The 27760-nt window shown below is 47.4% G+C and overlaps 2 protein-coding genes and 1 pseudogene across 2 annotated transcripts; all 3 read left to right on the forward strand.

The window, feature by feature from the left end:
• The first annotated feature begins 3172 nt into the window (after positions 1-3172).
• Positions 3173-7465, forward strand: LOC34619884 (katanin p60 ATPase-containing subunit A-like 1). Its single transcript, XM_026338354.1, has 8 exons — positions 3173-3271; positions 3545-3709; positions 4050-4109; positions 5740-5917; positions 6083-6207; positions 6304-6556; positions 6972-7177; positions 7346-7465. The coding sequence occupies exons 1-8, from the start codon at positions 3173-3175 to the stop codon at positions 7463-7465; spliced, it is 1206 nt and encodes a 401-aa protein (XP_026194139.1).
• A 2379-nt stretch (positions 7466-9844) lies between these two features.
• On the forward strand, positions 9845-12721 carry LOC113147524 (annotated as a pseudogene).
• A 10709-nt stretch (positions 12722-23430) lies between these two features.
• LOC34619886 (putative DEAD-box ATP-dependent RNA helicase 43) lies at positions 23431-27690 on the forward strand. Its single transcript, XM_026338373.1, has 10 exons — positions 23431-23833; positions 23943-24076; positions 24287-24565; positions 24684-24816; positions 25082-25236; positions 25478-25602; positions 25768-25928; positions 26226-26457; positions 26825-27110; positions 27520-27690. The coding sequence occupies exons 1-10, from the start codon at positions 23431-23433 to the stop codon at positions 27688-27690; spliced, it is 2079 nt and encodes a 692-aa protein (XP_026194158.1).
• The last annotated feature ends 70 nt before the right edge of the window (positions 27691-27760 follow it).

Consider the following 27760-nt stretch of genomic DNA (forward strand, 5'->3'; position numbering starts at 1 on the left):
GTCGCAGCGTGCGTCGGAGGCTTGCATTTTTCGTGGTGTATTTTCTTTGCTCAGCAAGCAGCCTGCCTTTGCTGGGCCCTGTAACTTTCTTCTAGTTCTTTTCTTTTTTCAAGCGCTCAAAGTTCCGGATCCTGCAGCCCAATGGCCCGCATTAGAGGCAGGTGAGTTGTGTGGAGCGCTGCATATGGCTGCTTTGATGCCAGGATTCCTCCTGGCAGTCTTTTATTGTTCACGCTAGACTGTAGGCTAGGGCAGGTTGGCACATCCCTGAAATTCACACGGTTCAAATTGCGTGTTCGCTGGTATTTCTCCCCCGGGGACGCAGGGGTTAAGCTTGTTTGTGCTTAATACCTTGTTTAGTCACCGTGTGTGAAAGGCCCATAGGTCAGTTGTTTGATGGCTGCTTCCCTTCTCATTGTGTGACGGCGGATCTGCTAAATCATTGAGAAAGAAGCTAATCCTCCATGTTATGGCTTTTGCACTCCAAAGTTACATATTCTCAATATAGGGATCTCCTGCTGGATTCCCTTGCTTAAGGCTTTTTAATTCTCATAATGCTTGCTTGTCGAGTCGGTGTCAAAATAAGTTGATGCGTCAGGTCCTGTAGAAAGGCTTGAAGTGTAGCAACTCCTGCAGGCACGCGAGTTTCTCCGTATGATATTGCCAAAATTCAAGCCTTTGTCTCTCCAGTAGACTTGGCACAAGCAAAATTTGATTCGGTTTATGTCGAAGCCACGAACCGACCTAAATCTGCAACCGGCTAATCCACTCTTCGAGTGCTTACCCATCCTTACTGCCGTCAGATTTTTCTGGTGTACACGACCTCCTTGACCCGTTCATAAACAGATCGTCGCCCCAAAAGACGCGCTCTACTCTCAGCGGTGTAGCGACTGCCTGCAATTTAGCTTATGGGTGGCTTTGTGCCGCCCAAAACATAGATTGTACCACATTGCAACTTCCGTTGCGAAAGTTTTTTTGACAGGTTACCTGCACGGAGAAAAATCAAAAGAATGGAATTCCAAATGCCTTGAAAGGCTATATAATACTGTTGCAGGGACGCCTGAGATGTAACTGCCTTTACAGCCATTGGTTCAGCTGAAAAGAGCTGCATCAAAATAGTGTGTGCTACCAAGTGTAACGCTTCACCTGATGTCTGTGGAGGGAAACACTTGAATCCAGACTCGACTTATACTTTAATTTTACTTGACATTTTTGACTGTCTTTCAAAAATGTTAGCCCATGCCCTGCCCCTCCTTCTCGAAGTAATGACCTGAGGGGAGAAGCACATCCAGGATGTGCATGACTGCACTCTCTTGGCAGTACAAACATTCACAACTTGTTGCACACAGCATCTACCGCATAGACACACAGCATTGCGCCTTCCTATAGCAAGCTAACACTATTTTGGAATAAATAAGATATCCGTCTAGGCAAACCCATTGGTCATTTGTCTGCTAATTCTTAGTTGGATGAACTAATATAGTATATTGCTTGGAGCAGCTTGCCCGCTACTGACCTCGACGCGGCATCTCTCGAGGGTGCACTCGAGCCTCATACGGCCCTTCGGTGATCCCTAGAGAAGTCAGCTGTTTCTGTTAAAGGTTATATGCCGGAAGGCTCATACAGAGACACACATCGTAGACCCTTTTTGTATTGGGCCAACTGTACACTACAAAATATCTAGAACACAATAGCCAAAACAACTAGTGAACTCATTACAAGGTCTTATTCGGATATAAATAGTGTAGTATCAACTGGCTGTAGAACATTCCATTCCGCGGCACTAGCTGCACGGAGACGAGCGCACTGGTACGCCTCATTTTTATCATAGCGAATCGTCTCTTCTCGGCGGCAAAAAAGTATGAACCCGCCAATACAATTAGTTACTTCTTTCTCATGCTTAATTGAAAAGTAACTAGTTCAGTAGAAAGTGCATACAAGCAGGTTAGCCCGCAACAGTAGCAAAGCGCCACTGCGATTTTGAACAAACGAAACTCAGATGCAATGCCCGAATGGACTGCAGGCGGTTTCACTATCCTATGGCATTAGATACACTGAAGTTTAATACAGTGCATACTAACAGGTGCATTGTTCTTGTTCGATTTTGTGTTCAATGCAGATAAGGTTAATGGGGCTTCTCTGCATGCACCGCTGAAATCGCCACTTGGGTTTCAATAGGAATGCAAGTTTAGGCTTGCCATGATTTGCTTATTTGATGCAGGTTTCAAGATACTGGATGAACTTTCTACTCACTGGAGTCCAGCTCTGGTAGTTGAGCAGCTCCCTGTGTGTGTTATAGAATTGCTTCTTGTAATTAGCATAGTTTGTGGATGCACTAGGTACAAAATTTGTCCTCATCCATTTTGTATCCTGAATAAAGACCTCAGGCTGAATTCGGAGGGCTCTTATGCCATACAGTGGTGTATGTCCACAGCCACGCCTAATTCACCAGTCACTGTCACACTATATAACTGGTTGCCTGCTTGCTTCCTGCCCCAATCTTCGACTCCCCTTCTGTGGTTTCGGACCTGATCCTGTGATAGTGGATGTAGCCTGTTTTATCGAATCCAATGAGGCCATTCATGTTTGCGTTGTACACTATGTTGGGCGCCATAAAAACGATCGCTCCCTACATGACTGCAGCGAATTGGCCAGCTTCCAACCCAAACCTGGAATTCTCATATTCAAGTGTGCCCTCGCAATCAACAAGGCACTATGCTTGAACGCTTCCAAGTTCCTTTTTCTCTGTGATATCCAGTGTAAATTTAGAGAAACAGTGCCCCTATAGAAGATGCCAAGTAATCTGCGCACTATCCACTTTGGGCCGGCGTGAAGGCGTATCACTGAAACTACTTAAGTTACAGTGCCACTTTTTCACATTGTACTAGCCAATGCAGTTGCGGAGGTCAAAAGTAAAGTTGCAGATAGATGAGCATTCGCGTTACTGTGTGTTTCACGGAGTTCCTACTTTTTCTGACGCTTAGTCGTTTGAAGCAGTCTCGGCTGGTTTGGCCATCGTTGGCAGAAAGCGATTTACTGGAGGTTGCTGATGGGCTGGTCGCGGCAAGGGCGCAATTGGGCCAACGGCCCAGCTGAAGGGCGGTCCCGACCGAACGGCACTGGCATTTCAGCCACAAAATCTGCGTCCTTCATTGCCATAGAGCCTTCCACAATGTCTTGGACTACAGCTGGGCCTAACAAAACGCAGACTGTCTCCGGGAAGGGAGAAGAAATACAAGAAGTACCGCATCTCCAACAAGGTGTAGGATGGGTAAGTGCACTCATACGCCACTGTGTTCATTAAATATATCCCAGGTCTAATGTTAACAACAAAGAGCTATTGAGGGGCCAGTGAGAATGCCACATGGTGCAGGAAATTTGGCTGCTCCCCTATAAAGTGACTGGCCATTACATTGTGACACAAGAGAGCTTTCATAATGTGAAATACCTGGCTTTCGATAAGTGAAATAGGGCTGCGACTGTAAGAGCTGCTCGTAATATCGGCCGTGGGAGTGTGCCTGATAATCCTATCGGGTGCTCATAGAGGAAGCTTACGGAGCGTGGAAGACTGTTAATTGCACCCAACGGACGTGGCCTTCTGTCCATTGAGGGATGCGCTTCTGGGTTTTGCTTGGCGAGCTACGAAGGAACCCAGGAAGAGAAGGCAGCGAAGCAAGAGGGGCAGTATGGAGTGGAGGCGGTCATTAAAGTGAGAGTCCTGCGGAGGCTATGCAAACCAGTAGCAGCAGACCAAGCGCAGTTTAAACAGGAGTACCACGTCACGGGTTTATCCTGTTTCGAGGCACCATTGGAAAACACACACTTCGGCAGTTAGAGTCATATTGAGTGTAAAAGATTTTAAGACAGTCTGCAAAAGTATGGGGATAGGGGGACGTAGGCGGAAACAGCAAGCTCAAGGTGGCGGAGCTGGGCCCCACCAAAATGCACAGCCTATTGAGTAAACAACGCATGCTTGGCCCACATTTGGACGCTACCCTCTGTGTTTTTGCTTTATTCTGCTAAGATGAGTGCCGTTGGTTGCTACACAGGTATCCCCAGGAGGTGCATTTGACGCGCAAGTCATGTACGTGGTCATTGACATGGCAAAGGTAAGTCCTCTTATTAGGTAGAACAATACCCTTCGTGTTTGCCCCAACTATCTTACAAGCTGCTACATGAAGCCTGTGTTAGGACTTGAGATATGTGGGATTCCGTATCACTTCGTTCTAGGCTGGAGACATCAGCGGGACATGCGATTTTTGTGGCCTCCAGCTCAACACATCCTCAAGGCACACAGGACAAACCACACGATGATTCCTGAAAATTATATTCACCAGCCCTCAAAGTCACTGCAGTGCAATTAACGAACATAGGCGTTTGCTACAACACAGCATTTTTTCCAATTATAACTTCGAGTGCTCCTCCATGCATAATGCTAGATGGCGCAAAAGATCAGTCAAAGGCCAACTACTTGACTCGCTGAGTTTAAACCATATAGGTCGCAGCAGCAGTCCTCTTGTCCTGTGCAGAATCGTCCGGCTGGAGAGTCTCGTGCCTGGAGTAGCGCGTCGTCCTTTAATAGTATGTGAAGCATAACTTAGCTGACGGGATTCACAGAAACTAGTATAGGTCAGCGAATCCTGAGATCTTGAGCAGTATTTAACCAGTTTGTGTGTGCCAGTTTGCGTTTGCTTCAACTGTAGGTTGCTGAGGACGTTCAGCAATTAAAGCCCAACGTCTGGATTCATGTCATCATACACTACACCTCTGACACCATAAGGTACCACCTGGCTCTGCTGCTTCCTTGTTTTCCATGCTGCTCTGCATAATAGCTTCTTCCAGTGGGGCTAGCCACCTCACGGAGAATCAAGTGCGACCTTTCCCAATCGTGAGCCCCACGGAATTGTGACACTCACTGAATTGAAGAAATGGGTTTGTTTTTTGCTTGCTGGCAGCTTGTGGGTCGGCGGCGACTGCCTCGGACTGGCTGTGAAGCATCGTCGGCGGCAGCTGTCCTTTTCGTCATACGAAGATGGCTATCACAATCAAGTAGGGGTTGGCGTTTATGGGAAGACGCGAATGGTCATAAAAAGCTTCAGGATACTACAAGTTCCTCATCAACAGAAGAAAGGCAAGCCAAAGTCTCCAAAGCATTTACGAGTATATGTGGGACTAGAAAGGCACTTTATAAAGTGATCCGTTTGGCCACAAGTATGCTTGGAGCTCCACGGCTAAGCCAGGAAAAAGCAATAATCCAGCTTTCTTTTCTTCCGAACTTTTTTTCCGTGTGCAGATGCCTTTGGGAGCCAAGCTCTTAAACCCGCAGGCGAATGCGCTCTCCCTCAAATACCGTGAGATACGCTGCCATGACCACGCGAGGGTGTCGGTGAACCTAAACTCAGTCACAGCCATATGCACAACGGCTTTCCGGATGCACACTGAGATTTTCACAGCCATGGAGGAATATTAGTACATGGCCCTCCGCTTGATGCAGAGTGGGGCCTCTAGTGGGCACCTATGAAGAGCAGGAGACGGAACTTCTACGTGTGATTGAACGAGAGACATTGTGGCATGCAGAAGGTATGCTCACGCATGACCGCAGTTCTACCAAGCTCAGTCTGAGGCCGAACTTCTAAGCAATAAAGTAGATATCAAACACAAGTCTGTACGAGCAGAGACATTGAATAACTACCAAAAGTTTTTGGCTACACGGAGTTGCCTTCGATAAAGTGTAAGTAGCACGAGCAAACGAAATTGCACGCGCCCGCAGGAATGGCCTTTGAAGATATTGTGGCGCTTTCTTCTGCAAAGGAGGTGCTGAGAGAAAATGTGCTACTACCGGTGCAAATGCCTGAGATTCTGACTGGCATCCTTGAGCCTTCCATGGGGGTCATGTTCTTTGGGCCTCCAGGCACTGGTCGGTCTTAATTTACCCAAATTCTACATAGCTTGAGTTTTACATGATCATCATGATTTACGCAGGCTTTGAATTTGTAGACATCTGCTGCCACAGCTCCCTGCCTGTGTAATGGTGGCGAAGGAAAAGGAGTTCGTCTCGGGGGTGCGCATGAAATATGAACAGGGAAAACAATGCTAGCAACCGCTTTGGCATCAACAGCCGGAATTTCATTTTTTCGGTGTTCTGCTGCTTCTCTGACCTCAAAGTGGAGAGGAGAGTCTGAAAAACTTATACGCGCATTATTTAAGGTCTGTTGAAACATGTGTCCCCAAACCTGTCCCTCTACGTAGAGCGCTGTAGGCCTACGTGAACATACTAACCGGAAGCACTGCGCGTCTTTGCAGGTGGCACGTACTCGTGCCCCCAGCGTGCTATTTTTTGATGAGGTAGATGCAATTTGCAGCAAGCGTGGCGAGTGTGGCGAGCACGAGGCTTCGAGGAGGGTCAAGGCCGAGCTCCTCCAGCAGATTGACTACCTGTGGCAGGAGAAATGGGACTCCGCCTCCTTGCACGCCCCAGAGAAGATGCCTGCTGGCGACTCCAACAGCCAAAGATCGCCTCGCATCGTTGTAATTGCTGCGACAAATGCACCATGGTGCTATCTCCAGGAGTTACTACGCTTTTTGTACCTCCGAGGGGACTGGGGTGCTGTACAACTATGCGAGCCGTATAATGAAGAGGGAACTAAGACTGGGCGCGTGCTACTGCAAGACCCCAAACACCAACATGTACATGCATCTGTGACTCAGGGACGTTGATGAGGCTCTTCGGCGGCGTCTCGAAAAAAGGGTGCTGATACCATTACCTGATGTAACGGTTAGGAAGCAGTTGGTGGAACACTTTCTCAAAGATCAAGTAGTACGCATCTCCACATCCTACTGTGACGCGTAGACGTTCGGCCATTTCAATCACTGTTGCTCATTTTGTCTAAGACTGAAGCGAGATCCCGGTGTGAGGAAAACACTGCCTTGGCTGTGGTCACTGGTGGAGCGAACCCGAGCATTTTCGTAAGCTGTGGCTGTTAATGGCGCTTACCTGCAGCTAGATGCTAGTGCAGATTTAAACGAATTGGCACGGCGTACCGAGGGATTTTCTTGCGCAGACCTTCGAAGTTTGTGCAGAGAGGCCGCGTGGCAGCCACTCAGGCGGATCCTAAAAGTCGTTTCCCATGAAGCCACAGAGCATATATCTGATCACAGTACAGTGAGCGCAGAACAGGTAAGCAGGCAGAGTAGTCTCACCTGTGACAACGGGTACAAAGCAATAAGCTACCGAGCTATGCAAAAACGCACCTTCAGTCGACCTCAGGCTGCACGATTTTAAACTATTATACTGCCGCCTAGAGTTGCCATTAGTCACATATTTTTCTTTCACACTAAACCACAGGCCAAGCATCCAGTTGGAGCTGCTGACTTTGAGCTAGCGCTCATGAAGATACGCCCCTCAATCCATGCAAAAGCGGCTCTCCGCTACGTGGAATGGGCAGCCGAATTCGGATCTACATGAAGGCGCACTAGTGCCATGCATGGCTGCGCACTTTGTTGCAGCTATCCAAAAGCTTCCAAAGCCTAATCAGGCATCAGAAAGTTTGGCTTGCTCAAATCGTTATTTCCATACTCTCACGATACCTGGGGGTTGGCCAACAACCTGATATATCTTCAGATCACTATCGGCGTGCTGCCTTGGCTGGACTGGTACTTTTTGGCTATTTTTGCGAAGCTGACGGAAGCAGGATGCGTGTCGTGGGAACAGAATAGATACATGGCCGCCTATGAAAGCTGACCCCTTAGACTGAAGTAAAATGAAAAGCAGCTGTTTTCTCTTAAATTTTTCGACAGGAGAGTATATTCGCTAGAAGCTGATTGCAACGTAAGGACCATCAGATTGTGGTGAGTAAGCAGACTGGCCTATACGGTGCCACCCACAGTTTGAGTGAAACAAGCAGCCGCATGCCCTCAATGAGAAGTTAGAAGCACCATATATTGGAGAGAACAGCATGATTTACTTAGCCTAAGCATCTGGAGGATGCCTATGCACGTGCAATTTTTTGGAAGATACAGTGAAATCGAGCAGGTGTAGATGCCCCCAAGGTATAGTTTGCTTGAACAAAGGCGTATCTCACATAGGGGGCAAGGAGGCCTTAAAATTAGTCGGCAAAATAGGGTGCTGCGTTGTGAGTCATGCGAGATAGAGATCAGCAAAACTTTCAAGTGTACATAATGAGCCACCCCTGATATTGATTTGGACCCCTGGGCGCGTTAATAACTAGAGAACTGAACCCTCTGCCCCGTCCTCCTTTTAGCTCTTCATCAAAGCAAAGCGCGTACAACCGGACACTCTCTTGGCTAACGGTGGGATGTGCTATTTTCAAGATGCTGTCAAAGACACTTTCCTGTAAAATAGTGACTTGAAAGCTCAGTCGTGCAGACCGGTTCATCCCTCGAGATACACGCTACTTGAGCTGCTGATTTTTCTAAATACACTTCCCGAATATGCGGCGGCTTATGCGTTTTAAGCCCTATCCCATCAAGCGAACCAAAAAAATCGTATGCACTCAACATGCGTAAAAGGATAACAGCTAGCCCAAATGTTGGACACGTGTGGACCAGCCATAAGCAAAAGTTTGCCGCACAGGACGGCCTTACCGTGCGCACAAAAGTCCTGCCAGTATACAAACTGAACAGCTAAGCCGGGCGGCAAAGCCCCATGCTTCAAACATACTTTTTGCCTAACTTTGGTCCATCTAAAGGTAACTACAGCTTGGTCCAACATAGACTGTTTTTATTTTGTGCAACGAGCACCTAGTCTCTCCTTACAGAAGATGGGCTGAGGCTCACATAAATATGTTATGCATCCACTTTGCTGCAATACACCTTATCTATCCACAAGCGGCGCTTCTCTTTGTAAGCCAAAGGGGGACGTTCTGGTGGTCAGCAGTTCCAGACCCCCTGAATAGATGAGATACCTGCAGTAGCGGTTCAAGGTAAATTTATATAGTTTCTTTTACACCAGCTATATCCGTCAAGAATTTGAAAGAATTGACGGATTGTCTTGTCTGCTCATGCCTCGTATATTTTGCAGAATGATGTTCGCTCTATGCAAGAAGACGCAACGTTGATTTCGTCCGCGTGATAGACGCAACTTGCAACTAGCTGTAAATGCCCGCATTCCCTAGAGGGCAAAGCTACGCTCATCCTAGTTGTTCTTCTCTCTTCATATTAAGACTTTGAGGAATTACAGTAGGGGAAATAATTCGTTCTCTTTAAAGACACTTAATAGCACTCTAATGCTCTGGTAAAAGTGTCTCCCTAAAGAGCCCCTGGATGAAGCGCTACACTAACTTGAGTCGGTGAGGCGAACTGACATTACAAACGCACTTCCAGCTCACTCTCTAACAAATTACGGGGCGCTATGAGCCGTTAGGATTGAGGGATTTTTTAGGGCTCGCAGACAGGTGCGTATGGCAAATGAACACACAAGCATACAGAATTTACTTTATGGAATAAAGTTGACAAAAACACCAACCAATCATTCGATACTTGGATCAATTTTGATTGAAATGCCCAAGTCTAGTAAGAATTTGTAAATGTAGTTTGATGCGGCCCATCCGGCGTGTTAAGATGCAGCTACATTCATTGTAGCTGTCGAATCTTCCCTTGAACCAAGGCCTCGCGGTGTTACCGTATCTTTGCGCAGAAGCTCTTTAAAGGATAGTACACTAACTCGATCCAGATTTTGTATGTGCTTTGGGGAGTGTGATTTTCTTTCTGCAAGCGCTAGAGGACGCGTCACACCAGTGGTAGAAGCTTGTCTTACGGAGCCTCGGAGAATGCCTTCCTCTGAAGTAAAGAAAGATAACGGGGCTAGATCAAAGTCATGACTACAATGTCCACAGAAAGCGCTGATGGCGGTGAGTCAGTCGCAATTTACACTTCGTTGCGCTACTACAACATAGTTCGGCAAGCTTTCATACAGCTTATCCTACTGGTTTAAACTTGCAAAATAGGTTTCGGCCCCCACCACTAATGTGCATAATGCATGACTGTTCTTTAGTTTACGTTGATCTTGTGTCGATTCCTTGAGAGGCTTGAAGGTGGGGATACTTGCACCGTGAGCCCTCTTTGATAAAGTTTGGAAACTGGTGGATTGAGGGCCACTGTAATGATAACTTTCGTGAGTAGCAATTCGGAAGGTAAATTACAGCCCTTGCTCGAACAGCCTACATTTTCCAGTGCGTCATCCCTATCCCCTACAAGCCGAAGCCCGTTATATCAGCCACATTCGAGCCTTGTTTGAGTGAGGTTCTCAAATTACAATGTAATAGTAGTGAATTTTATGCACCAAAATCGACTCTCAACTGCGCTCTGCTCGAAATTGGGGGAAGATATGCTAAAACTGTTCATAAAGATTACACCGGCAAGCAACGTTCCACCACCTACGGCAGCCTCTAGAAACAAAAGGAGGATGACCCATCATGACTCATCCAATAGCATCTGTTGTTTTGCAATATATGATTTTGGTATACTCTAGGAAAAAGAGCTTAGATGCAAGAACCTCCTCTGCATGTGTTCTACTTCTCAAGGGTTACACGGGTAGTTCCACTTAACAATAAAATTGTAGCTGATATACATGTGGATGCCACAAATCTACGCTAAGCCAAACTCACACCTAGAGTATAGTCTAGAAAGATGTTCAATACGGCGTAGAAAACCCTCAGCCAAAGTCACACCTAAAAGATAGTCTAAAACGATGTTCAGCACGGTGTGAAAAGGTTTTCCCAGCCTTTCTCTAGTGTGCTGTGGGAGGATATATGGCACGGTCTCTCACAGCAGCGGCTTCGCATGCAATTTCAAGCCTCTCAGAACTGTAGTTGGCAATGCCATCATGTAATGCAACCTGCCTCATTCAAACCTCGACGCCTTTTTGAGTCATCTGATGCTTCCTGCTACTATGGGGTCAGCAACGAGTCTGCCGTGTCGGGTGGCCGGCACCAGCTGAATGAGAAGGATATGAGGCTGTGAACTTCAACTGTGTCTTGCAATAAAAAATTTGAGTGGAAAGCTTTTGAGTAACAGATTTGCAGCTCAAGTGTGTGCGTAGGGAAGATGTTTGTGCAGTGACCTCTTAATTGTCACCTCTTAGGACGTCTTAACAAGAATTTGGAAGGCTTTTACACAGCTTGGCTTTGTATGCCTACATAGATAACATCAGCCCGCTTTTCTTAAAGGGCGAACTGGCTTCGTAGTAGGGCAACTCCGCCCCTGGCATGTGGTAAGGCATCAGTCAGAATCGAGGCAAAGATCTAGTAGGAAAATTGCCATGGAGCACAGCCTGTTCATTCCAAGTCTGAGGGTGTGAGCTGCTGAACGTACGACTCATTCTACCAACATCCCTGGCGATGAAGTCCCTTATGGAGCAAATGGTAGAGCTGCAGAATGCCAGCGCAAACAAGCCAATCAGTACAGCCACCTTCGACCATGCCTTGAGGTCCCGCCCTTCCTACGGCTCTCTTTTCGATGCCGCTATTGTTACAGAACACCGGGTACTAAGACGCTCTTAGGGCACTAACATAGCTCAGTTCAAATTAGTGTTTCTCTAGCTGTTGTACCAGCGTGTTTCAGGGATAGTTGACGTACAATATTAAATATTCGTGTTACAGGTCTCACCTGGTGGCTGCCTGATCCCACACCCGTGAATCTAGAAGTTTTCACGCGGATGCATGAATTTAGTGTCCTGAAAGCAAAGGAAACCAATACGCAATTGGTATTGAACTGCGAATATTGCACTCCACATTCTTGAATCGCGCTAGGTTCCAGAAGCATTATTACACTGGAGTATCGTCATTTACCATGGTTCGGCAGGGTTGCAGCTTCACAAGCACAGCTGTCCTCCGGCATGCTACGACCACTTCATTACCACAGTAGTACCACGAAAATCGATGAAGATTTTCTTTCCACGCAATGATGAGTCTTGTGAGTGACGCAGGAAATACGCGGCCGCCAGCGCGTTTTAGCAGCATGCAGCGAGTACTTCAAATGACTTTCCATAGTCCTGCCAAGCGCACTGAGTTCCAACAGCGCTGGCCAGTGGCGTGACATTGAAAGAATTAATGACCCTGAAGCATCCTTGTGGTGCAATGAATCATGAGGCGCATTATGATGCACAGGCCTGATGTGTTCTGAGTAGGGTGGCTTGTGAGGTCCTTGGAAAGTCCAGGCAGAGTGCTACGGATAGTGGTGATTCTCACCCCTCACTTCTCCTGTTCGCCTCGACTGCGCATGTTTTGGCCTAGACTAGGAACCTGAAATTAGATTGCCTGGGCATGGATGGCTGCTCCTCCCTCATTGTTGATCAGCTTTCAGTTCAGAACCGCGCGCATATCTTGGCTCGTGGTGAAGTGGCGCACCACACGGAACCCTCTCGGCTGGTGTATGGATATCTTGTAAAGCTTGTTGTCGACGTCGTGCGCGCACCCTCTCTCAGCTGCCATGAAACCATTTCGTCTACACGCTGCGTAAGCTATGAAGGCGCTGTGACACTAGAAGAGACACCGATTTAATTGTCCGTTTCGTTGCCAACTGCAGTTCGTTTGACGCTGCATGCGAGCCCCTAAAAAGAGAGCTGTGGGATCAGGCTGTAGATCCAAGACCCTTGTCCATCCCCTGCAATGAAGATACACGCTTGAGAGCTGGGCCACCACGTGAGGCTTATACTCTCAAGAGTGCAAACGAACAAGGAAGCAGAAACCTTTCCGGTATTTAAAAAGTGCGGACAGGAACAAGTGTCCAACCGGCATACAAAGGAAGTGTAGGAGAGCCATTTGCAGCGGCGCAAGAAATCAATTAGGACTGGGTGCCTAGGAGTCTCCACTCAGCCTCCGGTGACTGAAGGCAGGCGTCTGGAACACGCGGCCATCTTTGCGCGGTGCATTTTTTCATGCTTTGCGTGCAGAGCATTTTTCTAAGTGCGGCTTAGTGGCGCATTAGCAACTTGAATATTGCCCTGCGGGAACCACTTCCTGCAAAGTTCGTTCGCGGGGAAGTCGTTGATTGGAGCGCTCGTCTGGACATTTGTGAGACGTCGCGTTCGAAAATTCGTTCTGCTTGTCCACATACCTATAGTGCTCCCTTAAATTGTTCTTGGTTGATACTGCTGCCAATGATGGGTATAGGATCTGGGGAAACTGAGAAATGTGTACGAACCAGGCATTAGCAGGACCCTAAAGCAGTCGGCGTGCATCTAAGCTTACCTGCTCATCACTTTGCATAGCAGGTGGCAGTTCTGTAAGGCTGACTTCTTCAAATGTAACAATCAATCACCCAAGCTTCCTTAGCATTGTTTTATGGGCTATAATGAGCGCCGTGATAACACGTGCATTCTGATAGCAGCCGTGGCGATACCGAATACTGCTACCAAAAGTCCTTAAATGGAACTCGCCATAATGTGCTTTTTAGACCGTTCATTGGCTGCCCCTTGTTACGGATCGCAAATAATGGTGGGTGCAGAGTGTTGCTGAATGATTGTCTCTAATCGTGTATACCTCTGGGCGCACTTACAAGCCATTTCAAAGGAAGAAGATGTACTCCGCGAACGCCCAGGTTTTTACTTGCTTCCCTGAGCATATCGGCCTGCACTGGCCGAATACTTTGCATATCCCAATGGGTATGCAAACGCGGGCCTGCGCTTATTCAAAATCCTTTAGTCCACCAAGGAAGTCCCGACTGTCAAAAAATGTAAACGCAAAGCTGATTTTGCCTTGCTTCTACGTTAAGGAAGTGCCAGTCCAGTCCAGTCCTGGTGTACGTGGGCGTCGATGGCTTGCTACACTAATACCGTGGCACCAGCATCATCAGGCACTCATTTCCCACGAGATTCTCTGATCTGGAATCTTTTCCGATGGTTGCGTTCAGCAGAGGCTACAGAAACCGAGGAGCTGACTTTAATGGTGTAAATGGCCGAAATTTCATTAGTGTCACTCATTGTCTTACTTTTCGTTGAACCTCAGCCAAAGCTTGGAGCGAGAAGGTACTCTCAAACGATTACCTTGCATCAATACCGTTGTCTCAGCTCCTACACTCTGTGTCACCAGGTCACGCTTCTCTCAACGACAACGTATTGGTGTATGACTGCTAGGCGTTTATTCGGATTGGCGTGGCTTACGGCATACGTCCGCTGCATCTGTCAAAGAGCGCATTTTACGCCAAGTATTATGGATCAGCCAAAATTCCTTAAAGCGTCCATTCAGGGCATTTGCTTCGGTGAGGCAGTGCCAGCCAGAGCTGATCAACTCATTAGTCTTCGCAGCCAGTCGGCGGTACAATTACAACTAAGGAAATATTTCATTTAGGAAGGAGACTTTGGAAAAGGAAATTATCTTTCCTGGACGCATAGCGGCGTATGCTACCCCAATCGCTCCCACGCAGCTCGGTTTCGACGATACCTACAAACTGGTGCAGAATCCAGATACCTTCATGATGCGATGGCCGCCAAGTCATATAGTAGAGCATAATTCTAGCTTACATCAACAACCGCGGTCCTCATCAGGGTATTCCCCGCTAGAGGCAATCTCATGCGCGGATAAACATACATTGATATATAAGTGGTAGACATGCGTTCAGTCTCTTGTCGCTCTCTGCATGGATATAAGAGTCAACAGAAACGTTACTTTAGAAAGCTTGTACATCCCGGATTAAGGGAAGTGTGACTCACATGATTTCATTGAAGTCGCTGCTATACAGGAGCGCAAATATACACAGAATCCAACACACCTCACGGTCATTTAATCCCACTCCAATATGGCATATTTCAGCAATCTTGCTGTAGGCAGGGCACAGAAACATATTTGAAAGCTGACAATTGGTTTTTGTAGATGGTGAAGTGTATTGTTAATCAGTCTAGCGGAAGGATTGCTGAGAAAGGCCCCAGAGCACGAAGAGTCATATCCGATGCGTCTCAGTGGGAAGGTAATAAAACCGACTGCAATACATAAAGTCGAATTTTGGTGCTCTGAGGCGCGAACAAACTCTGAAGCTTGCGTATTCCGACGTTTGCTTTGCGAGGAGTGTCGACAAAGTAGCGTTTAAGTAATTCTCAGCATGAAACTCTATGAGCCCATACTTGTTCGTGTGCTACGCGGTCCACTCTAACGCGCGCGTAGTCCATACGTTTTTTGCCGCAGTAGCAGAAGCCCTATGACCTAGTACATGTAGGTGATTCCATCTACAAAAATTGCAGTCATGAAGATGAGCTTAGTGGAATCGATATCATCAGAACGGAGAGTCCAAATGCATTTCTGGTCCATGCAATTTTTTGTGCCTTTGAATGTCTGCTTCTAGGCATAGCTTGCGCTTCAAACGGTGTTGCATGCTCAGCACCAGGTGCTCCCATTTCTTATTCTGTGCCATCTTTCCCACTTCAGGCTGGGCGAAAAACTAGCAGTAGCTTTGGGGAAATAATGAATTTCCAGATGGGGCATTGGACTCCAACGGGGATTGCTGCCGCGCCATGTGTCTCCATGTAACTGCAGGATGCATTACTGTGAAGTGAAAAAAATGGCCATCATATAAAAAGTACTTCATAGCTCGGGCTCTGAGGATGATATGCTTTTTGGCTTCGATCTGCCTTTCGGCCCAGGGGTCCGACGCACGTGAAGTAGCCTGCAGGCCGAAGTGCTATTCTACTTTGCATCCGTGATTAGATTCAGCCTCATAGTTGGATTATCGAAATGTGAAATCACCACAGGGAAAATGCAATCAAGGTACATTGCTTGAGCCATGCTGCCTTTTATGGCATCCACGCAAACTAGATGTTATCGCCAGCATGCAGAAAGAGGTGCGGGCGAAATAAGTGCCGAGCGATCCATGTATGCCTGTCTCTAAAAACTCGAAATCACGGCAAATAATGCTTCGTCTGCTGCTTCCTGGAGGCATTGTTAGATTAAAGACTTTCCATGTAAAATGGAGCGGCAATAATGTCCAAGATTTGCCTTGTTCTAATAGCTGACCCTGAACATACGGTCACTGTCTCTTGTATATCTTTGCAGCCTACTATACACGACCGGAAGAATTCTGGCTTGAATAGCGAGAAAACAATATAGAAACCGTCACAGGCAACCTTTGTGCACACATGTATTGGATGGGCCTCCATAGCTACCTTCTACTGCAGTAGTAATACAACAATTAAGATATGCAGAATCGGCGATTCGGTTTAGGTGCTCGCATCGGCATTTTGGTGGGGAGTACATCTAGGCTCAAAACAGCAAAATCAACGCCGTTTGCCTGTGCATTCTTTGTTATGCGCGACTCAGTGAAAATGCTCTAAGTGCTTGAAGAATGCAGGGACGCACGCTGTGACGCTCCACGTATGATGTACATCGGGGGGCAACCAGACACTACGAAAGTAAGGTGAAACTTATTGGGTGCCATTCCAGGAAAGCTGTCGGCTTCTCCTTTCTCAAGCTGGAGAATGTCACCCACTAAATACTACATGACTACTAGTAGGAAGGGATGTGGGCCCTAGACATTCCGAAGAGGCCTGAGAGGCTCAATTGCACGGTCAACAGACAGAGCAGCTCAAGGACAGCCAGCTGCCCTGCTGCCCCGGTGCATCACTTCACAGAGCCAGGGCACCAGTCGCAACGGATTCTGCCAATAGAGCATATTGGTTACTGTGTGTTGTACTCGAGCCTCCTCGGCACGACAAAGTAGAAACTGCTCTCGGTGTGCACGTGTGGGAATCCCAAACCCGATGATCATTCTACTTACGCCTAGGGGGAGCCTCAGCAAAATCAATCTTGAGGATCAAGCAATCGCTTCCCTCTTTGATATTCAATTAAAAGTTTTCCGAGAATCGCCATTAAGGTTAATCACGTTTGTGCGGTTTTTGAGATGGCTGCAACATGACTCCGTCAGACCCCAGCAGCAATATCAAGTCTATGCGCCACCAGATTCGATTTAATTCCTCAAGGAAAAAGCCAATTGTATGCACATCCAACACTTAGGGACTGTGTAGTGGAAGATTATCGCTGTGTGCACTCGTGTAAGTCAAGTTTGGCCTCACGGGTAATAGCTTCCTCATTGGCCCAGGGCACGTCAGTGCCGCTTGAACTGCAAACAACCAACTGATAGATGAGGCTTTTTTTTAAAAAAAAAATTTGCTCATTTCTCAGCCCAGTCAACATATAATCTCACTTTCGTTGAGCCTAAATGTGGGGGAATAGATGGAGCAATAGTACGGAGATCTACCCAACTCTGGAGCAACATACTTCCACACACTGTAGTGACGCAAGTCCCTTTTAGCCTGTGCCATAGGAGAGTATGCATCTGCAATGACTATCTGTAGGTCTGACGGTCCTGATAGACTATCGACGTGCAGGAGCCAGCCTTTTAAGGCATCAATGCTTAAAGCGGGCCTTGGGCCTGCAAAGTAAGCAGATGGAAGTGCAGTACAGTCGCCTTACGAGGTACCTCCAAAAGGGGAGATGGGCAGCTAGGGTGAGCCTAGATGCATTCTCTAGGCAGTATGAGCATTCACGACTGGTCGCATGTAATGTCTTGAGTACAGGCACAGAACAATGCGTTTCGTTGTAATCAGCAAATATCACTCTTCATCAACGAGGCATACTATCAGACACAGTCATTGTTCAATTCTTTACTATTCCTTGATTTAAAAACTATTTGAGTGTAAATATACACAATATAGCTTGGCACACATGTTTTACTCCTTTGGAAAGCACATTTTCGCACACTTCATACCTGTGCGTCGCCGTCTATACCAACCACATGCAAAACAGCGGAAGGAGTCCACCTTATTGTTCATCCAAACGCAGGTAGAACGCAACAAAGTTTGAGCGCGAAGACAGCGGGCATTAGCGCGTTAATAGAAACAGAAATAAAGGGATGAACATAGTGGCCAACAGCGAGCAAGGACTAGCCCCACAAACGCAGCGGCACTAAGGCTCGATACCAGCTAATTCCTGAAATGTCATATCGTCCTGGTGCGCAAGAAGAGGAGTTTCAAAAAAATATGAAGAAAATCAAAATGCCCGAGTTCAGGAGTGTGTCCTCCCCTCATTCAGCAGTACCTGCATGTCAGTACAATCAGTGCATGCAGCATAGTCGATTTTTTCAGGTCCCAAAAAGTGGCATTGGCACGAATGCAGACAACATACATAAGAGTTGCCCTGCGCCTAAATTCAAATGCAGAGGATACTTGAGCAATAATCGAGATATTTCAGAGTAAGATCTATTTCCCGTCCACTGCTAGTAGTCTTGTTAGCCAGGCAGAATTGCAGTTATTCTCAGACAACGATTTCTGGCATCTGCCCCTTCGTCAGCCATTGATGCTGTCAGTAGTCACTTTCATTCAACTGGAAGGCCTCGTCTAGCGTGTTATCGACGCTCAATAGTCGTTTAAGCCATCCCTTCAACGGCCTTGTATGGATCCTCCGCCTCCACAAGGTTTGTCTGCTTGGGCGGCAAATTTTGCGAATTGTATACGAAGTTTTATATTTCGGTAGAAAGTCAATGTTGATAGTTTCAAAGAGCTTCCGACCCTTGTTGAAATCCATAAATTAGGGAACGGCAATCACTCGTGAGAAGATCGCAAGTGTTCTTGTCCCCTGTCCGCCAACGTTTTTGTCTGGTCACCTTCCGGTGCACTTTGTACACCCTACCTGTGGGCCAAGAATCAATTTTTTGATTCGAAAGCAACCTCGGCTTACCATAATTCAGTGCTTGTCTGCATTGACTTCTGCGCATGCAGTCACTTGCACCGAGCAACTTTCGTTTAAATCGTTCCGCCGCTGGGGGTGGCTTCTGACTCTGGACTACCAGCTGCAGGCCCTAGTCGGAAAGAGGCTCCTGGTGTGGACCAGGAATGCGGGAGAGCATCTAGCAGCTGACTGTACCGATGTAGTACAGGCCGGCTCAGCCCGACGAAGAACGTTGATTTAAGCAAGGGGGTTTTTGTGAGCCTGGAGTTGCAGACACTGCAGAAGAATGCATTGTATGCAATCCATCTGTCCAATGGCATGATGGTGCTCTGCAGTGATTATGAGAAAAAGCAGGCAAGCCATAGAGGAGTGCCCGAACACAAAGGGAGGATGCAATGGATGAGATGGGTAGGTTATCTGAGTCTTTCGGCAACATTGGTGTTATCCTTATCCTTGATCTCTGGGGGTCCAACAGTATAGTCTGTGGTCAAATTAAACAAAATCCCTCAAGAAACCGGACGGCCATGCAAAGGGCCAGGTCTAAGAAAGTTGCGCAGTTTGAGCTGCTGGCAATCTGGGTATGACAGTGTATACTCCTCTGCCACAGGACGCATTCCAGACTCCCAGAGGGATCATAAAAGCCTTACCATTGTATAGTGAATACCATTATGGCCCGACAAGGCATGATCATGCGTGTTGCGCAAATCGGCCTCGAGGAGAGAAGTCGAAATGCACAAAAGGCGAAGTGCTCGCCTTAATAAGAACAGCAGCAGGCCATCCTGAGCACCAAAGCTCCATACTTTCGCCACTCTAAATTCTCTTCGGTGAAAGTGGCGGATGCGTGGATGTCACAAGCATACAACTCCCCCAACACCGATAAAACCTATGAAGTACCATAGACAAGTGTGCTTGCGTTGCACAAAAGTGAACTTTGAGTGTCCCGGGAGAGCGTCGGCAATTATGTTCTTGCCTTTGCTTTTCTTCCATTAAAGTCGTACTGCAGGAGGCACTCAAACCAGCGCACAACTCCAATGCTACCTAAGTCTTTACAACCTTTGTAGGTTGCATGAGACCAATTATTGGTTAGGGCAGCAAAATGGCGCGTACATAAGTAGTGCCGGTATTTTACCACTTCTCAACGCAACGCACGAAATTACTTCCACCGGTCGGCATGCCGGTGCTCGGCTTCGGTGAAGCGATGAGGATAGCAAGCGATACTTTGTCTTTTTTGGAAAAATCAAATTTGGCTAGCAACGAGAAGCTTTCACCGCTACGCCAGTAGCATTTGCTGAATGGAAGGAAAGACGCTAAGCACCGAGCAGCCGAAGTACCTGAGGAGTTGCAGGGCGGCCGATAAGCGTTCTTGCTGTGGCACCATCCTCCGGTGTAAAGGTCATAGACTGCGTTTCCTGAACTTACTTAAAGAAACGATGATCAGAGCAAAAGCAAGAAATCAAATTCTGGGAATACGATGCAGGCTTACAGGACTTCGCAGCGTTCTTGCTGGTGCTTTAGGGTAAAGCGCACGTCTGGATTGATTCGACTTTCGCAGGATCTGGTTCTATTCCTACAGCCGACGAGCAGAAACTCAAAGAAAAAAATGATCTTAGGGACAGCTAACGCTTTTATGCATTCTCATACCAATGCGTGTTCCGTAACAGCCGAAGAGCACCCCATAGATGCTGTAGCTGTTTTCGAATGCTTCGGCAAAGTGACAAGACGTCGACCATGTACAGAGCCATAAAGTCCTTATAAGCCTTATTACAATGCGACATACAGGTATATTTGTATTTTCCAGTGCGAGCGTGGAACACCACTTGGTGCCTGTCGTTAAGCAAGTGAGGGTTCGTACGCAAGCACTTGTGAAGGCGAATGCCAAGGAGCACCCTGCTACTTGTCAAACCAGCTGCCAAGATAAAACAGATGAGACCTATACTCTGAAAATTCTTGTTTGGGGGCTTTAAGCTGAAGCACATGTGCTACCGTCTGCCCATTTTCGACACCCACACCGAGAATTGCCGAAAGGCCCTCGTCAACTCCTCTTTTTCCTTTGCAAAAAATGAGCCGCTCGCAGCTCAATCTCTTCATGGTCTACCGGCTTCCGACACCGCGCAACATAGCTTGGGCCTGACTAGGGGACTAACTCAATACGATGCCCTGGACGACCAGCAGCTTACCAGCCTGCTTACAGCTGCTCATAAGCACTCCCCCCTTATCCCCCTTGATATCCGCTCACTCGTTCTGTTCCTCAGCTAAAGATTTGATCGAAGTCCCTGGAAATTGGACCTAATGGAAAGCCACAAAGACGAGTTGCATGCTTAAAGTTGTCTTCCCTTACTAAACTGCTGAGCAGGTAGCACAGAGACTCTGCCTCATCTTGTTTAGGTACCAACTCTACCCCACTCACCATAGAAGCACTGTACATCGTTCAGAAGACCAGGCGTTGCCTCTTTCTAATGCATCCAGGCATACTGACGGTTTTAGTGCGCAGCTATGTTCGCATGCGCGCCACTTTATTGGGTCACTCGTTGCATATGTACGATTATGTAATGACGCAGGGATGCGGCACAGAAGTCTTGGACCATGCTACTAGGACCCAATCTTACTACGAATAGCACGTAGCTGCCGAAGCCTTGGCATTCCGTGTGTCCTCCAATCCATAAGCAAGCCTGAGCTTATGGAAGGTGATAAGGAGTGAGCAAGTAGTCTGAACGTCTACGCTGTCTCCTCGGGTGATAGATCTGCTTTACATCCAGTGTGCAACCATGCTGGCAATTCTCGACCATTCATGTGAGCTTGTGTAAGCATAGAATTGACCCGAGGTGGGCCCCCAACAGAAGCTCTTTTCTCTGTAGCTTCCTCCACTGCGTCAAAGCCAGCGTGGGGAACTGTGTGTTTTCTTGATGCGCTTTTTTTGCTTCATGATCAGCCTGCTTGCGGTGACCCGCGTCCCGTCAGTCAAGCTTTGACTTTATTTGCTTGCGCTTGCAGCTCCTAGTTTTATGGCTCAATATGCCAAAATAGAATGTAATTTGCTGGGGGACTGTTCTGCACTGCTTAGGAGCACGAAATCCCTCTGGTTCTACTTTGGCATTTACGCTGTAAGCTAGGGCGCAAAGGCACAGCCCCGATATCCACTGGTTCTAAATCCCGAAAATGCTCTTCCTTCGCTGCTGGAGACGCAGGAATTATCCTGCTTTGCTCCTGAAACCAGAAGTGCTCTATCATTCGTGTAGACCCCTCGGCCCGGTGTGTGGTATTTGAGTCGTTGTCCAGCGTACGACCACCCAATGTGAACCTCGAGAATACTTGAGGCGAACCAATGAGAAAGCAACTGACCCTCTGATTTGTGGCTTTAGCAAAGCAAATTCTTGGTATGGAGTTCTACTGCTAATCTCATTGCTTCAGCTCTCTCGATCAGCCCAAAGTTGCGGCTGAGGCAATCTCGGCATGAAGAAATGTGTCAGGAGCCACATAAGGGTTCTTCAGTCAGTATTTGCTGCAGGCAGATGACTTTTGCTTCATGACTAGAGCCACCGCTGAAGTGCTTATATCTTCAATAGACAGACCACAGGGACCACTCGTTCCTCTTTATCTATGGATTACGAAGCAAGTTACGCCTCCAATTTGCTGACGAAATCTTCGAGTACTTGCTATCCTTGCTGGAGTAACCTCGTCGACGCCTAATGGCTTTCTGCCATACGGGAAGCTACTGTATCACACTGGCTTGCAGGCGGGCCTCTACATGCACAACGAGCGTTGTGCTACTGCCCACGTCCATCGCCAGATGGTTTGTGTAGCACGTTGTTGCCAAATAAATCAAATCATTAGATTAGCAAACTACTTGATACTCGCGGTTTCCTGTATTGTCACAGCACTGGAACATTGAGGAGAAGGAGATAGGGAAGCTTCTTTTGGAGGGCTAACGAAGACATCGTCATTTATTATTGTGTTTTGGAGAAAAAGTATCATTCTATGGGGAAGCAAGAGGTGATACCCCCTATTTTCTTACGGAGTACATCACTATCGTCTATACAGCGCTTCAAAAAATACAATGTAGAATCGCTCATGACGATCCACTGATATGCCACCACCATAATATCACGTACGTCAACATGCAGGGCCGAGCGAGAAAAGGCACAGCGCGCTGGCATGCGTCCGCGTGTGCAAGTTGATGACCTCCACTTAGCAGAAATAAGTCTTGAAATAATATATGTATGATACTGGAAAGTGGCCTTAATGGTTAAAATATCCACAATTCTAGGGGATCTTTGGGCGCTGTCTACGTCGTGGGGCTTACTTTTTCCTGCATGCAACAAGGCAGAAGGCCACAAGTGGGGAGGTACTACAAAGCGAGGACATTGCGTCCGAATGACTTTTCGGAATCCTTTGAAGATGGGATGCTGTACTTTCAAGCCCCAGAGCTTCCTGTATGGGGGGGACGCGCCCACAGTACCATTATTCACATAGTGTCAACTGCGCGGAAGGAAAACCGAGACTGCTTTTCTTTCTTTTAGCCGTATTCCTCTTCCTCGGTGCACATCTATATGAACTCTGCTGTAAACTCATTTCCACAAATATTCAAAATTCCATTACTTGGACCTTTGGCATACCGCTTATGCAGAAAGCGCGGCATAGGTATATGAACCCTTCGTCGCCCTAGTAGATCCCCCTTTGCCCGAGCTGTGCAGAGAAGTCCCATTTTTCCGTCTTACTTAATCGCATCTCCTCGGTCCCGGAGCAGGCTAAGCGTTGCTCGATGGGGCCCTCTGAGGATGCCCAGACTGCCTCGAGCTATCCAGTTGCAGGGGCTTTGAAATGCCAAAGTAGTACGAGTGATAGAGATACCATGCACGTCTCTTCTTCAATTTTGGATGCGGCAGGGCCCAGTGCCTCTGAAAACCTGGGAAGCAGCAAACGCACGCATGCCAAGAGGGAGCAAGATGTTACTCTCTTTCAGCAGCTGCTGGAGGAGACAGAAGCAGCTGACGCCAAGGACTATGTTCCCCTCAAAAAGCGCAAGGCGATAAGGGAGCAGCTGCTGCGGAAACAGCTCCAGGCACTGAGTGCCCACCTGGAGACGGAGGACGGGGTGCAGGGACAGAGTGAATCAGAGCCGGATATCGAGGCAAAGCAGAAGGAGGCTAAGCAAAAAGAAGCAGGTGAGACGCGCCACTTTTCATCGCACAACTTGTTCTAATGGTAGCCAGAACCATTTATATGTGCTTTACCGTGCTCATTACAAAGAGGGGCTCGTGATCGGGTGTGCAGCCATTTCCAAGGCCCGCTTGGATTTCCGAAAGACTCTCCTTGCAACTAGCCGCAAACTACGACAGGAGGCGGAGAAGAACAAAAAGGATGTTGTCCAGGAAATAGAAGAAGAGGAGCAGCGCATTCTTGAACAGGTGAGATGGATTCTGGAAGATGTCGACAGCATTGAGCCAATGGGCTACAAACTGGGAACCACTATTGCACATCTCTACAATGAGGTCGTATACAACACAAGGTAGCTGTGCCAGGTCGGGGCGGAACAGAGATATATTCGCATGACTTCGTGCCAATAAGGCATACGAGTTGATTCTCCAAAGCTTTATTTTTGCCATTGTCGGCCGTAGGTGTCCAAGTCATTGGGGGCTCCCCTGCAGGGCGTGCGAGAGCGCGCCAAGGGTATTGTGTATTCAAAAAGGATGGCTACGTCTTGGACAATGCCTTTGAAGTACCAAGAGATGACTGAGGCAGAGGCTAAGGAGGTCAGGGAGCGCTTCTTTGTTGACGTTAACGGCACTGATGTGCCTCCCCCGTTTCGGAACTTTAAAGACATGTGCTTTCCTCAGCCTATTCTAGATGCCCTGAAGAATAAGAACATAACAGCTCCAACACAAATTCAAATGCAAGTAAGCAGCATGTAAAGTAGCAAAAAACCTTTTTGATGAACAGAACGAGTGAATTTGGTGGAGGGGGATACTAAGGTTTTCATTTTTATCTGCTGTGGAGGTGGCGCTTTGAGTACAGGGCATTCCAGCGCTGCTGCAGGGCAGGGATTTGATTGGGATTGCATTTACGGGCAGCGGCAAGACCCTGGTATTCACCCTACCGATGCTCATGGGAGCCCTGGAGTCCGAGATGAGATCCCCATATTCCATTGGTAAGGGTACAAAGTTAGCACGAACGTACCTTCTATCCTTAATTTTGTTTGCCACATATTATAAAGATGTCAGATGCAACCAAAAGCGACCTTAGATGCAGGGTTTTCCATATTTTGATGCGTACATTTACGTGTACGCACACGTATTATGCAGATATGTGCCCTATGTGTAAAACTAGCATGGGGCCCTGAAGCACTCCATTGCACATATGCATGTGCGTCGCTTAGAGGTGTATTCAATGCGTGATTTTGTTCTGACATTCAGGGGAGGGCCCGTGGGGACTGGTGGTATGTCCTTCTAGGGAGTTGGCAAGCCAAACCACAGACGTTGTAAACTTTTTTGCGACTGCTCTCCATAACGGTGGCTATCCGCAGCTACGGTCTCTCTGTATGATTGGGGGGGTCAGCGTCCAGGAACAGGTAAATAGAAGGCTTTCGAAATTGATGCTTTCCGCTCTCGTTCTTTTTGCAACGTCTCATGTGGCAGTGGCACATTAGAGGCAAGGTCTTGAGCACCTGCTGGAAAACGGCATATCTGCATTTGGGAGGCAACGCCTCGCCATTTCGGCCTGCAGCTTTGTTACAGGGTTTAGCGGACAAGTTCTCGGCTGTGTTTGGGGGTAATGATGCAGGGTGAAGGTGTTTGGGTTTGCTTTGCCAGGCTGCGTTTATTCGAAACGGAGTGCACTGCGTGGTGGCAACACCAGGTAGATTAACGGATATGTTAAATAAGAGGCGCATGGGCCTAAACCAGTGCCGTTATCTTGCGTTCGACGAGGCAGACAGGTGGGAACGAGATTAAATTAAATTCCAGCACGATTTTATTGAATGTTGAGATTCTGATTTGGAGCTCTACTTGCCAATGTTTGTTCTGCTGCGTGAACCGAGTACAGTGAAGCTCTCATGTTCGTGCGGTAACTAGTATGTGCTGTCTTCTGATTTTCACGGCAGAATGGTGGATATGGGGTTCGAGGAGGAAGTAAGAAACGTGTTGGATTGTTTTGGCCACCAGCGCCAGACGCTGCTCTTCTCGGCGACTATGCCCAGGAAAATTCAGGAGTTTGCAAAGTCCGCGCTTGTAGATCCAATCGTCGTCAATGTTGGCAGGGCAGGTACGTGCTTTTCACATAGGTTTTCTGCATCTCATTTCAATGAAATATCATCCACATAACTTGCCTGCATAGGAGATATCGTCGAATTGTATGTGGTCATGTGTGCATGCATCGACGCGGGTATGTTCTCACGCAGTGGTTTGGCAAATTCGCTTCCACTCCAAGAAATCTTGTCTGTTAAATAGAAGTGCTTCATTTATAGTACTTCCACCGCATGTTAACTGTCGTGGAACTTCGAGCGCCGGGCCTATCGCGCTTATATTCGAGTTTATGGCATGTTGCTCCCTACTTCTTCAGGTGCCGCCAACCTCGATGTAATTCAGGAAGTGGAATACGTAAAACAGGAGAACAAGCTGCCCTACCTTTTGCATTGCTTGCAGAAGACAGAACCCCCGGCTCTAGTGTTTTGTGAAAACAAGAAGGATGTGGATGACATACAAGAATATCTTCTTTTAAAAGGAGTAGACGCGGTTGCGATACACGGGGGTCTCGCACAGGAAGAACGAAGCGAAGCCGTTAGGCTCTTCAAGTACGCGCTTTCCTATAGCGTCTATTCATTGTGTTACAAATTACACGGTATCGAGTGTCTTTTATCTGTGTATTGGCTTTTACGCCTCATTTACTTCTGGTGATTTCGCTCATTTTGATTTATGCTGAGGCTACATGCAAACGAAGTTGCCTTATGTTCAAAAAAGGTAAGGTCGTGCTGAATGACACTTTGACAGCAGCTGCATTCTAGGATTGTTTCACGCGCAAGCGGCTGTTGACGTATGTTACCGTTTTTAAAGGTTATGCAAATGGTACGAAATATTGTTTGCTGGATGCGTGGCTGGACGCATCGTTTACATAGATTTCTCACATATTTTTACATTGGATTTTTGTTTTATCTTCTCCAGAGAAGGGAAGAAGGACGTGTTGGTTGGAACAGACGTTGCTTCGAAGGGGCTTGACTTCCCTGCAATTCAGCATGTAATCAACTTTGACATGCCGAAGGAGATAGAAAACTACGTCCATCGGATAGGGCGCACGGGGCGCTGCGGCAGAACTGGTGTTGCCACAACGTTCATTAACAAGAACTCGGAAGAAACGGTGTTGCTGGACCTCAAAGCTTTGCTCATTGAAGCCGGGCAAAGGATTCCACCGTTCCTGGACGCTCTAGACAGCAGGGGGTTAAACCTCAAGGTCAGCACCTGTGTGTCGTATATATTCGCATTAGCTTAGCGTTAGTGATGTTCGTAAATGGCAAGCAAGGCGGTTTCTGCAGAAGCCCTCATGGAAAATTCAAATGTACACAGTACAAACGGCGTACCAGTTAATAGAATGCTACCCTTTGAATTGTTCTCGGTGCTATATGGTTCTTGTGTCCATTATCAAATTTAACGCACTGTAGTTTCTCTATTGAACTAGCTGAAATTTGCGTTTATGCTTGTATTTGAAAATGTATCGATGCTTTTTATTGCCGTTTGTATCTTTTGTGCACATATGTTACTAGGCTTTATATATATCGCTCCGATGCATTCTTGTTCTAATGTTATATGAGACACCATATGCGTGACTCGTACTTGTGTTTACATACATGTGCGTTCTGCAGGAAATTGGAGGTGTTCGAGGCTGCGCTTATTGTGGTGGCTTGGGTCATCGTATCGGTCAGTGTCCCAAGCTGGAAAGCCAGAAGCGACAAACTCAGGGTTCCACAGGAAAAGACTACTTAACATCTGGCTCCCGTTACGGGGGTACAGGCAAGTACGGAGGCGAGTGGTGATGCCATTCTTTGTTGGTTATCTCCCGCCCGATTCACGTGCAGTTAACTGGGATCGAGCTTAAGCTTCAGG

The sequence above is a fragment of the Cyclospora cayetanensis genome, unplaced genomic scaffold, assembly GCF_002999335.1.
Source record: "Cyclospora cayetanensis isolate NF1_C8 unplaced genomic scaffold, CcayRef3 CcayRef3_contig_103, whole genome shotgun sequence".
In the NCBI taxonomy this organism is placed as follows: Eukaryota; Apicomplexa; class Conoidasida; order Eucoccidiorida; family Eimeriidae; genus Cyclospora; species Cyclospora cayetanensis.